Source organism: Moschus berezovskii, chromosome 19 (assembly GCF_049115385.1).
Source record: "Moschus berezovskii isolate FMDL1 chromosome 19, NW_MosBer_1.0, whole genome shotgun sequence".
NCBI classification, from domain to species: domain Eukaryota; kingdom Metazoa; phylum Chordata; class Mammalia; order Artiodactyla; family Moschidae; genus Moschus; species Moschus berezovskii.
In genome coordinates this window covers 32,010,353-32,024,036 of record NC_142478.1, presented here as the reverse complement: position 1 = coordinate 32,024,036, position 13,684 = coordinate 32,010,353, and the positions used below count along the sequence as shown (strand labels likewise).

At 39.5% G+C, this 13,684-nt stretch overlaps 1 protein-coding gene across 1 annotated transcript in view; it reads right to left on the bottom strand.

Moving 5' to 3' along the window:
* The window catches only part of SCLT1 (sodium channel and clathrin linker 1), a 240,923-nt gene that overhangs the window by 198,040 nt on the left and 29,199 nt on the right, over positions 1-13,684 (bottom strand). Inside the window, exons 3-4 of the mRNA XM_055405199.2 lie at positions 754-812; positions 132-204 (exon numbers count right to left, since the gene is read on the bottom strand). Of these exons, the coding sequence (XP_055261174.2) occupies positions 132-204; positions 754-812 (132 nt within the window). The remainder of the gene's footprint in view (positions 1-131; positions 205-753; positions 813-13,684) is intronic.

The following is a 13,684-nucleotide window of genomic DNA, read 5'->3' as shown; positions in this document are numbered from 1 at the left end:
ACAATGCTGTAAATTGATTATAGGTAAATATTTTCTTCCTTATCAAAGGATTTGTGAAGAAACAATGTCTATTTACTTTTTCTTTTTTTAAGGAAAATATTACCAAAGGGTTAACACCTATGATTTCATACCTGATAATATTTCAGCTGACCATTTAGTTCTTCCAAATGCTTATCATACTCAGTTATAAGAGGAACTAAAAAGCTAAGAAAAAAATGCAAAGTTAGAAACAGGCATATTCTGAATAATCTACTATAATATATAACATGAAATAAATAAACATCAAACCTTTTATGTTAATTTTCTCCATCAAAACTTTTATATTAATTTTCTCCATAGCAATCAATACTTTATCTTTTTCCTAAACCAGAGATTCTCACAGCCTTAGCTCAATTAATATTTCAAGCTGAACAACTTTTTTATTGTAGGGGCTGACTTATGCACTGCAGGAAGTTTAGCAGCATTACTGGCCTCTGCCCATTAGATGCCATGAGTGCCCTTGCCCTCCACAACAGTGACAAGCAAAACTTAGCAGACATTGTCAAGTATCTGGGGAGGGAAGGGAAGCAAAATCACCCAGTTGAAAGCTACTCTTAGAGATGATGATAGCAGCTTTTCTTCCCTTGTCAATTCAAAGACAGGTCATTTAAACCTAATTAGAGCAGACTACAAAATAAACATTTCTAATACTAAAAAAATTTTAACAATAATTAAACATAATTAAGAAAATATTTTCTGGTAACACAACCTTACCTTTGGTCAGCTGCCGAATTTTCTAATGTGTCATCTCCATCTCCTTTGAAGACACCTTTCTGTAACAGAAAATAATGCATCTTAAAATTTTATTTTCTCATATCATTTGCGCCTCAACTGACAGCAAAATTAAAATTAAATACAATTAAAAATGGTATAACCTTAGAAAATCTGTTACTGCAATTACAAAAGAGAAAGAAAAAATAATTGATGCTGAAAATGTTTCACTAAATGTTAACACCTGTACATAATGAAACTCTTGGTAAACTAGAAATAGGAAGAAAATTCTCAATTGATAAAGAATATCTACCAAAAGCCTATATCAATTTCTATTCTTGACAGTGAAACATCAGAAGCGCTGCACAAAATTCAGTAATAATACAAAGCTGCTCATTAGCACTGCTAAAATTCAACACTGTACTAAAGGCTCCAATCAGTGGAATCTGCTACAGGGAATTGGAGACCTAAAGCTGAACAGGAAGATGCAATACTGTTCTTATTCACAGACAATTTCTATTTACCTAGAAAACTCTCTCTCTAATCTACCAATTATGAAGACCGAAAATAGAGAATACCAAGTTGCGAGATATAACTGCATTTCCAGATCTGATTGAGGGTGATTGGAGTTTTGATTAGGACTAGTGCACGCGGGACTAGAAATAAAGACCAGGAGGAGGTGGAGGGACGAACATAAAGGAGTCTCAAGAAAGGGTGAGTAACAAGGAAGGCAGCAAATGGATGGTCTGGAAGGACCAGGGGAAGATCTGGGAACAAAACTCCTTAAAGTAGGGTGGCAAGAAGAGACGACACTAGTCAGAAGAGGGGAACAGATACAGCATAACACTGAAAGAGGTGGACAATGCTGGGAGGTAGACTGAGGGCTAAAAGACTGGGGAGGCAGGGGAGGAAGGTGGGCTGGATGACATGGGCAAGAACGAGCAGAAATAGCAAGTGGAGGCAGAGACTGGAAGGAAAAATTAGAGGTAGCTTTCCTGTCTTTTTTTTTTAATGGCATTTCTGTACTTATCTTGTGAAAATGAGTAACCGGCAGAAAGTGAGAGCTGCTCCAGCAACTATCTCACATACTACTGCTGGCATCACCCTGAGTCGGAATGCCCGTTACGAGATATAGGAAAACAGGTATGATTTGTGGCTACCAGAGGAGGGGTGTAAGGGGAGGGAGAAATGGGTGAAGTTGGTCAAAAGGCACAATTTATAAGATCCGATTAAAAGATAAATAAGTACTGGGGATACAAAGTACAATATAATTAAGATTAACATTGCTGTCAGTAGGCCCTTCCTATACAATAAGTCTAGTTACCATCTGTAACCTGACAAAGATACTACATTATTATTGACGCTATTTCCCACATTGTATATTGTATTCTGTGAGTCATGTTTTGTAACTGGAAGTTAACTTAATGTCCCATACCTATTTCAAACATACCCCGACCCTGCCTCCCTTCTGGCAACCAGTGTATTCTCTGCATCTATGGCTGTGTTTCTGTTTTGTTATTTGTATTCATCTAAGATTTCATATATAAGGGAAATCATACAGTTATTTGTCCTTCTCTGTCTGACTTATTTCACTTACTATAATACCATCTAGGACCATACATGTCAACAAAAATGCAGAGATTTCATTCTTTTTTTTATGGCTGATTATGAAGACCTAGAAGATCTTCTAGAACTAACACCCAAAAAAGATGTCCTTTTCATTATAGGGGACTGGAATGCAAAAGTAGGAAGTCAAGAAACACCTGGAGTAACAGGCAAATTTGGCCTTGGAGTACAAAACGAAGCAGGGCAAAGGCTAACAGAGTTTTGCCAAGAGAATGCATTGGTCATAAACACCCTCTTCCAACAACACAAGAGAAGACTCTACACATGGACACGACCAGATGGTCAATACTCAAATCAGACTGATTATATTCTTTGCAGCCAAAGATGGAGAAGCTCTATACAGTCAGCAAAAACAAACAAACCCACCCCTGGGAACTGGCTGTGGCTCAGATCATGAACATCTTATTGTTGAAGAAACTAGGGGAAACCCACTAGATCATTCAGGTATGACCTAAATCAAATCCCTTATGACTATATAGTGGAAGTGAAAAATAGATTCAAAGGATTAGATGTGATAGACAGAGAGCCTGAAGAACTATGGATGAAGGTTCCTGACACTGTACAGGAGGCAGTGATCAAGACCATCCCCAAGAACAAAAAAATGCGAAAAGGCAAAATGGTCATCTGATGAGGCCTTAGGAATAGCTGAGAAAGAAGAGAAGCTAAAAGACAAAGGAGAAAAGGAAAGATAAACACATTTGAATGCAGATTTCCTAAGACTAGCACAGAGAGATAAGAAAGTCTTCCTCAGTGACCAATGCAAAGAAACAGAGGAAAACAATAGAATGGGAAAGACTGGAGATCTCGGCAAGAAAATCAGAGATACCAAGGGAATATTTCATGCAAAGATGGGCACAATAAAGCAAAAAATGGTATGGACCTAACAGAAGCAGAAGATATTAAGAAGGGGTGTCAAGAATACACACAAGAACTACACAAAAAAGATCTTCATGACCCAGATAACCACGATGGTGTGCCAGACATCCTGGCATGTGAAGTCAAGTGGGCCTTAGGAAGCATTACTATGAACAAAGCTAGTGGACGTGATGGAATTCCAGATGAGCTATTTCAAAGCCTAAAAGATGATGCTGTTAAAGTGGTGCAATCAGTAAGTCAGTAAATTTGGAAAACTCAGCAGTGGCCACAGGACTGGAAACAGTCAGTTTTCATTCCAATCCCAAAGAAAGGCAATGCCAAAGAATGTTCAAACTACTGCATAATTGCACTCATCTCACAAGATAGCAAAGTAATGCTCAAAACTCTCCAAGCCAGGCTTCAACAGTATGTGAACCATGAACTTCTAGATGTTCAAGCTGGATTTAGAAAAGGCAGAGGAACCAGAGATCAAATTGCCAAGATCCACCGGATCATCAAAAAAGCAAGAGAGTTCCAGAAAAACATCTACTTCTGCTTTATGGACCATGTCAAAGCTTTTGACTGTGTGGGTCACAACAAACTGGAAAACTGTAAAAGAGATGGGAATACCAAACTACCTTACCTGCCTCCTGAAAAATCTGTATGCCTGCCAAGAAGTATCAGTTAGTACCAGACATCAAACAACAGACTGGTTCCAAATTGAGAAAGGAGTACATCAAGGCTGTATGGTATCACCCTGCTTATTTAACTTATATGCATAGTACATCTTGCAAAATGCCAGGCTGGAGGAAACACAAGCTGGAATCAAGATTGCCAGGAGAAATATCAATAACCTCAGATATGCAGTTGACACCACCCTTATGGCAAAAAGTGAAGAAGAACTAAAGAGCCTCTTGATGGAAGAGGAAGAGGAGAGTGAAAAAGTTGGCTTAAAGCTCAACATTCAGAAAACTAAGATCATGGCAACCAGTCCCATCACTTCATGGCAAACAGACGGGGAAATAATGGAAACAGTGTGAGACTTCAGTTTTGGGGGGCTCCAAAAATCACTGCAGATGGTGATTGCAGCCATGAAATTAAAAGACACTTGCTCCTTGGAAGGAAAGTTATGACCAACCTAGACAGAATATTAAAAAGCAGAGACATTACTTTGCCAACAAAGGTCCGTCTGGTCAAGGCTATGGTTTTTCCAGTAGTCATGTATGGATGTGAGAATTGAGCCATAGGGAAAGCTGAGTGCCGAAGAATTGATGCATTTGAACTGAGGTACTGGAGAAGACTCTTAATAATCCCTTGGACTGCAAGGAGATCAAACCAGTCCATCCTAAAGGAAATCAGTCCTGAATATTCACTGGAAAGACTGATGCTGAAAATGAAACTCCAATACTTTGGCCACCTGATGAGAAGACCTGACTCACTGGAAAAGATCCTGATACTGGGAAAGATTGAAGGCAGGAGAAGAAGGGGATGACAGAGGATGAGATGGTTGGATGGCATCACCGACACAATGGACATGAGTTTGAGCAAGCTCCAGAAGTTGGTGATGGACAGGGAAGCCTGGTGTGCTGCAGTCCATGGGGTTGCAAAGAGTTGGACATGAGTGAGTGACAGAAATGAACTGAACTGAATATTCCATTGGGCTTTCCTGGTGGCTCAGCAATAAAGAATCCACCTGCCAATGCAGGAGGTGCAGGTTCAATCCCTGGGTCAGGAAGATTCCTTGGAGAAGGAAATGGTAATCACTCTAGTATTCTTGCCTCGGAAATGTCATGGACAGAGGAGCTTGGTGGGCTCCTCAGTCCATGGGGTCGCAAAGAGTTGGACATGATTTCGCTACTAAAGCAACAATATCCCATTGCACATATGTACCACATCTTCTTTATCCATTTACCTATTGATGGGCACGTAAGGTGTTTCCGTATCTTGGCTATTGTAAATAATGCTGCAATAACAAAATGGTGCATATATCTTTAGAATTAATGTTTTTCCTTGAAAATTGTCAGATGAGAATTGCTGGTTTGTATGGTAATTCTATTTTCCATGTTCAGAGGAGCCTCCATACATTTTCCATAGTGGATGTACCAATTTACATTTTTACCAACACTGTGCATGTGTTCCCTTTATTGCACATCCTAGCCAACATTTGTTATTTCTAGTATTTTTGATAATAGCTGCCCTTACAGATATGTTTTCAGTTTTTCACCACTGAGTACCATACTGGCTGTGGGGTTTTCACATATGGACTTTACCAGGTATAAGTGTGTTCCCTCTATATATACTTTGTTCAGAGTTCTTATAAATGAATGTTAAATTTCTTAAAAAGCTTTTTTTTTTGCATTGAGATAATCATATGATTTCTATTCTTCGAGTTGTTAATATGGTGTATTTTACTGACTAATTTGCCAATGCTGAACCATCCTAGAATCTATGATAAATCCCACTTAAGCATGGTGTATCTGCTCTCTTAGAACTGCTTTTGTTGCACTGCATAGATTTTGGATCATATTTCCATTTTCATTTGTCTCCAGGTATTTTCTGGTTTCCCCTTTGATTTCTTCAGTGACTCGTTGGTTGTTTTGTAGCATACTGTCCAGCCTCTGTGAGTTTGTATTTTTGCAGCTTTTCTTTAAATAGTTGATTTTTAATCTATAGTTTTGTGGTTGGAAAGGGTGCTTGGTATGTGAAGTGATTTTTGATACTGAATTCAGCTTTTTTAACAGATGAAAGACTACTCAGATTTCTACTACTTCTTGTATCAGTTTTAGTAAGTTTTACTTTTTTAGGCATTTTGTCTATTTCACCTACACGGTCAAAAATATTAGTGTAAAGTTGTTTATAAATCACCCTATAATCATTTTAAATGTATATTTAATCATTTTTAATGATATTGCATCTGCAGTAATATCAAAATTTTTGTCTGATCCTTATAATTTGCTTTTTCTCTATTCTGCAGTTATTGATTGCTGATTCAAATGCCATAAGAGATACAGAAGTTTCCTTTGAGGAGACTGGCAAAGATGGGGATAGAAAGATCCTGAGTACACTTCTCATAAGCAAACCAAAATCACAACTTTCTGCAGAATAACCATCACTGGAGGAAATCAGAACCTATGCAGAAAAGGTCTTCCATAAACAAAGACATAAAGAAGGAATGATAACAAGACAGGTAGGAGGGAAAGCACACTCAAGATATAATCAAGTCCCATGCCCCAGGTGGGCAATGCACAAACTGGAGAATAATTATAATACAGTACTTCTCCCACACGAGTGAGGGTTCTAAGTCTCATGTTGGGCTCCCCAGTCTGGGGATTCCTGAACCAGGAAAAGGAGCCCCCAGAGTATCTGGCTTTGAGGGCCAATGAGACTTAATATTGGGAGATCCAAAGGACTGAGGGAAATGAGACTTCACTCTTACAGAGTAAACACAAAGTTTCACATGTACTGGGAACCAGGGCAAAAGAAATAAATTGATAGAAGCCTGGACCAGACAAACGTGGTTGCCTTGGGAAAATTCCTGGAGTGGTGCAGGGTGGCTGACACTCACCCTGAAGACAGAGAAACTTGTGGCTGACATATGTGGGAGCTATCTACTGCACGGGCACTGCAGTTGGTGGCCACCATCTTGAGAGCCTCCTTCAAACTCATCAGTGCCAAGAGCTGACCCCACCCAACAAGTGGTAGGCACCAATGCTGACACACCTCATCAAACAACTAACTGGGCAAGGTCATAGCCCACCCATCAGCAGACAGGCTGCCTAAAGACTTTCTGAGAACACAATCACCTCTAGACATGCCTCCTGACATAGAACTGCATGTCGGAGACCCAAGACTCGGCTCCACTCGCCAGTGGGCAGGCACCAACTCTGAACTCCAGGAAGTATACACTAGCCTCCAGGACAGCCTCACACACCAGAGGTGAGACAAGAGATGCAAGAAAACCACAGTCCTTCAGTGTGCATATCTAGCCTGCCTACATCAGGAAAAACCCTACCCTAGGATCAGATGGGTCCCAGTCCTGCCACAAAGCAGGCCAATGCAAAATTCAAGACTCCACAAAGCACATACCCAACTGTATCAGTAACCGCCCCCATCTGACAGCAGGTGTGAGATCCCTGGATCCTTCAGACTCCAGGACCCAGAGCTCTGCCTGCCAGTGGTCTGGCACTAACCCTAGGAGCTGGCTTCAACCACCAGTGTGGGTAAGCAATGGCCTGGAGTCTTCTGGATGCAGACAGTGCCCACCAGTGAGCCAATACTAACCCCACAGCTCCCTACGGTTCTGTAGCCAGCCACCTTGTGACTATGCCCCATTAACCAGTAGTCAGCAGCATCCACACAACACAGTGCCTGGCAACTAACCAGGCTAGGGGTCAAACACACCTACCAAATTGTCCACACAGTCAGCCTGCCACAACAGAAGGACCCATGCAGCCCTACTGGGGCAAGTCCTAGAATACACAGCTTGAGTGATGAGAGGGTTGTGTGCTGCTGGGACACATCATACATCTCCTACTCTCCAAGGTCAAGAAATGTAATGAAACTACTATATACATAAAAATGGGAATAGCAACTTAGGAAAATTGAGATAGCAGAAGAACATGTCCCAGCCAAAGGAACAAGATAAAATTCCAAAGAAATAAGTGACGTTATGATAAGCATCTACCTGAAGGAAGGTCAGAGCAATGATTATAAAGATGACCAAAGAACTTGGGAGGAGAATGGATGTACAAAGCAAGAACTCAGAATTTTGTAGAAAATATGAAGAAAAGTACAACAATGGAAACAAAATACACAAAAAGGAATCAACAGTAGACTAAATGATACAAAGGAATGGATTAGAGAACTGGAAGAGAGAGAAGTGGAAATCACTGCTGCTGAACAGAAAAATGAATGAAAAGAAATAAGGACAGTTTAAGATACCTCTGGGACAACATCAAGCACATTAATATTTGCATTATAGAGATCCAACATTATAGGGAGTCAACATTTGCTGGCTCATCAAAAAAGCAAGAGAGTTCTAGAAAAATATCTATTTCTGCTTTATTGACTATGCCAAAGCCTTTGACTGTGTAGATCACCACAAACTGTGGAAAATTCTGAAAGATATGGGAATACCAGACCACCTGACCTGCCTCTTGAGAAACCTGTATGCAGGTCAGGAAGCAACAGTTAGAACTGGACATCAAACAACAGACTGGTTCCAAATAGGGAAAGGAGTATGTCAAGGCTGTATATTGTCACCCTGCTTATTTAACTTACATGCAGAGTACATCACAAGAAACGCTGGGCTGGAAGAAGCACAAGCTGGAATCAAGATTGCCGGGAGAAATATCAACAACCTCAGATATGGAGATGACACCACCCTTATGGCAGAAAGTGAAGAGGAACTAAAGAGCCTCTTGATGGAAGTAAAAGAGAGTGAAAAAGTTGGCTCAAAAATCAACACTCAGAAAACTAAGATCATGGCATCTGGTCCCATCACTTCATGGCAAATAGATGGGGAAACAGTGGAAACAGTGCCTGACTATTTTTCTGGGCTCCAAAATCACTGCAGATGGTGACTGCCACCACGAAATTAAGACACTTGCTCCTGGGAAGAAAAGTTATGACCAACCTGGACAGCATATTAAAAAGCAGAGACATTACTTTGCCAACAAAGGTCCATCTAGTCAAAGCTATGGTTTTTCCAGTAGTCATGTATGGATGTGAAAGTTGGACTATAAAGAAGGCTGAGTGCCAAAGAATTGAGGTTTTTGAACTGTGGTGTTGGAGAAGACTCTTGAGAGTCCCTTGGACTGCAATGAGATCCAACCAATCCATCCTAAAGGAGACCAGTCCTGGGTGTTCATTGGAAGGACTGATGTTGAAGCTGAAACTCCAATATTTTGGCCACCTGATGCGAAGAGCTGACTCATTGGAAAAGACCCTGATGTTGGGAAAGATTGACAGCAGGAGGAGAAGGGGACGACAGAGGATGAGATGGTTGGATGCCATCACCAACTCAATGGACATGAGTTTGGGTAAGCTCTGGGAGTTGGTAATGGACAGGGAGGCCTGGTGTGCTGCAGTTCATGAGTCGCAAAGAGTTGGACACGACTGAGTGACTGAACTGAACTAAACTGAACTATAGGGATCCTAGAAGGAGCAGAGACAGATAAAAGGGTCTGAGTAAATTTTAACAAATTGGTGAAAATTTCCCTAATCTGAGGAATGAAATAGTCACCCAAGTCTAGAAAGTGCAGAGAATCCCATCAAGGATGAAGCCAAAAGGAACACACCAAAACATATTGCAACTAAAACAACAAAAGTTGTATATTAAGAGAGAATATTAAAAACAGCAAGGAAAAAGCAACAAATAATATGAAACAGAAGGCCCATAACACTGTCAGTGATTTTTCAGCAAAAATTCTGCAAGTCAAAAGGGAATGGCATGATATTTAAAGTGATAAAAAGGCCCTAATTCTGGCTGATTTGCACTGTTGTACAGCAGAAATGATCACAACACTATAAAGCAATTTTCCTCCAATTAAAAAAATAAAGAAAAAATAAAGTGATGAAAGGGTAAAACCTACAACCAAGAAAACTATCCCCAGCAAGGTTCTGGGGATAGATCTGCTGAGGGCTCAAAAGCTTTACACACAAGCAAAAGCTGAGAGAGTTCACCACCACCAAATCAGTTTTATAATGATACAGGAACTTCTCTAGATGAAAAAGACAAGACCACAACTAGAAACCAGAAAATTACTTAACCGAAAAGCTCACCAAAAAAGGCAAACATGTAGTAAAGATAGGAAATCATCCACACATAAACCTGATGGGGAGGTTAAAAGACCAAAGTAGTAAAATCATCTCTAACCACAATAAGCAGTTAAGGGATATACAAAATAATTAGATGTAAAATATCATATCTAAAACAATAATCATGAGGAAAGAAGAGTACAAATGCAAGGTTTTAAAAATGCATTTGAAATGAAAAGATCAGCAACTTAAAACAATCACATACACATATATATGGACTGCTATACAAAAATTGCACGGTAACCATAAAACAAAAATCTATAATAGCTATACAGACAAAAAAAAAAAAAGGCATTCAAAAGTAACACTAAAGATAGTCATCAAATCACGAGAGGAGAACAAAAGAGGAAAAAGGATCTGTAAAAACAAATAGAAAACAAAATAAGAAGAATATATACATCAATAACTGTTCAATGCAAATGGACTAAATGCTCTAAATAAAGACACAGTGTGTGGATTAAAAACAAGATTTCTGCCTACAAGAGACTTAACATCTAGACACACACATAAACTGAAAGAAAAGGGATCAAAAAGCTATTTAATGTAAATGAAAACCAAAAGAAAGCCAGAGTAGCAATACTTATATCAGACAAAAAGACTTAAGAAGACTGTTGCAGGAGACAAAGGAGGACACTGCATAATGATCAAGAGACTGATCCAAGAAGACATAACAACTGGACATATGTACACAGACAACACACAAGCACATAAATATATAAGGCAAATATTAATGGACATAAACGGAGAAATCAGCAGTAACACAGTAACAGTAGGGGACTACTTATGTGAATGGATGGATCATCCAGACAGAAACTCAGTAAGGAGACACAGGACTTAAAGGAAACATTAGACCAGAAGAACAGAAGAACTTAAATGATATATGTATATATATACATATGTATATATGTATATCTTTTCAAGTGTGCATAAAATACTCTCTGGCATGGATCACAAGCTAGGCCACAAAACAAGCCTAGGTAAATTTAAGAAAACTGAAACCAGGGCGCAGGCGCAGACGCGGGAGACGCCCGGCTCCGGCGGCGCAGGCGCAGACGCGGGAGACGCCCGGCTCCAGCGCAACCGACCACGTGGAGAATCGTGGCTGAGATGAGCTACCCCGCGCCCAGGGTTAGGGCGGTGGCCGAGAGGAGCTGTACCACGTTCAGGAGGCGGTGGCTGCTTGGGCACCGGAGGGCCGAGAGGAGCTGATCTACATTCAAAGCAGGAGGCGCGGCCTTGAGGAGATACCCCTCGTCCAAGGTAAGGTACAGCGGCTGCGCCTTGCTGGAGCAGCTGGGAAGAGATACTCCACGACCAAGTGGAATATAAGAATCCAGTGTTCTGGGGAGGAAGGAACAAGATGGCGGAGGGATAAGATGGCAAGATTACTTTCTCCCCCACAAATTCATCAAAAGAACATTTGAACGCGGAGTAAAGTCCACAAAACAACTTCTGAATACTGGCAGAGGACATCAGGCTCCCAGAAAAGCAGCCCATTGTCTTCTAAAGGAGAGAGAAGAAATCCAGCTCCACCCACCAGAACACCGACACATGCTTCCCTAACCAGGGAACCCGGACAAGTCACCCGTCCAACCCCACACACAGCGAAGAAACTACGTAATAAAGAGAACTCCACAAACTGCAAGAAGAGGGAAAGGCCACCCCAAGCAAAGCAATATAAGCAGGATGAAGAGGCAGAGAAACACCCAGCAAGTAAAGGAACGAGATAATTGCCCACCAACACAAACAAAAGAAGAAGATATAGGGAATTTACCTGATAAAGAATTTCAAATTTTGATGGTGAAAATGATTCAAAATCTTGAAAGCAAAATGGAGTTACAGATAAATAACCTGGAGAAAAGGATTGAGAAGATGGAAGAAAGATTTAATAAGGACTTAGAAGAAATAAAAAAGAGTCAATATACAATGAATAATGCAATAGATGAGATCAGAAACACTCTGGAGGGAACAAACAGAATAACAGAGGCAGAAGGCAGGATAAGCGAACTAGAAGATAGAATTGTAGAAATAAATGAAACAGAGAGCAAAAAAGAAAAACGAATTAAAAGAAATGAGGACAATATTAGAGACCTCTGGGACAATGTTAAACGCTCCAACATTCGAATCATAGGAGTCCCAGAAGAAGAAGACAAAAAGAAAGACCATGAGAGAATACTTGAGGAGATAATAGTTGAAAACTTCCCTAAAATGGGGAAAGAAATAATCACCCAAGTCCAAGAAACCCAGAGAGTCCCCAACAGGATAAACCCAAGGCGAAATACTCCAAGACACATATTAATCAAATTAACAAAGATCAAACACAAAGAACAAATATTAAAAGCAGCAAGGGAAAAGCAGCAAATAACACATAAGGGGATTCCCATAAGGATAACAGCTGATCTTTCAACAGAAACTCTTCAGGCCAGAAGGGAGTGGCAAGACATAAAAGTGATGAAAGAAAATACCCTACAGCCCAGATTACTATACCCAGCAAGGATCTCATTCAAATATGAAGGAGAAATCAAAAGCTTTACAGACAAGCAAAAGCTGAGGGAATTCAGCATCACCAAACCAGCTCTCCAACAAATGCTAAAGGATCTTCTATAGACAGGATACACAGAAAGAGTGTATAAACTTGAACCCAAAGCAATAAAGAAAATGGCTATGGGATCGTACTTATCAATAATTACCTTAAACGTAAATGGGTTGAAATTTTCAAAAAGGCTAGGAAACAATTCTCATAGCCATCAATAGTTCAGTGTTGAGTTCATGAATAGTTTTTAAAGTTTGGGACAAACTGTAGTATTTGCTATTTGAAGTACTATTTGTAATTGGCATATTACGATGTAACATTGGTCTTCATTTCCATCTTAAAACGCCTAAAAATGCCTAACAGGTTTTTAGATTTGTGAATTTTAGTTGAAATGTATTTTACGATGTTACTAAACCTGCAGAAATATTGAAATGTTTCAGAGAACTTATTCACTGTACATTTAATTTATTTTATTTATAAAAGTTATGAACTGTAAAAAAAAAAAAATTCATGTAATTCCACTATGTAGAAACATCTAATATTAAAATTTTGTCAGTTTTACATGTAAAAAAAAAAAAAGAAAAGAAAGAAAACTGAAACCATATCAAGCATCTTTTCTGACCACAATATTATGAGATTAGAAACCAATTACAGAAAAAAAACTGCAAAAAAAAAATCACAAACACATGGAGACCAAACAATATATTACCAAAACAATTTATCACTAAAGAAATCAGAGGAAATACAATACCTAGAACCAAACGAAAATGAAAACAGAACCACCCCAAATCTACAGGATGCCTTAAAAACAGTTCTAAGAGGGAAGTTTATAGTAATAGGAGCTTACCTCAAGAAATAAGAAAAATCTCAGATAAAACAACCTAACCTTATACCTAAAGCAATTAGAGAAAGAAGAATAAACAAAACCCAAAGTTAGTAGCAGCAGCACATGGACTTGGAGGGCATTATGCTAAGTGAAATAAGTCAGACAAAGGAAGACAAATACTCTATGATATCACTCATATGTGGAATATGAAATATATAACAAACTAGTGAATATAACCTAAAAGCAGCAGACACTCAGGTATAGAGAAAAAAATC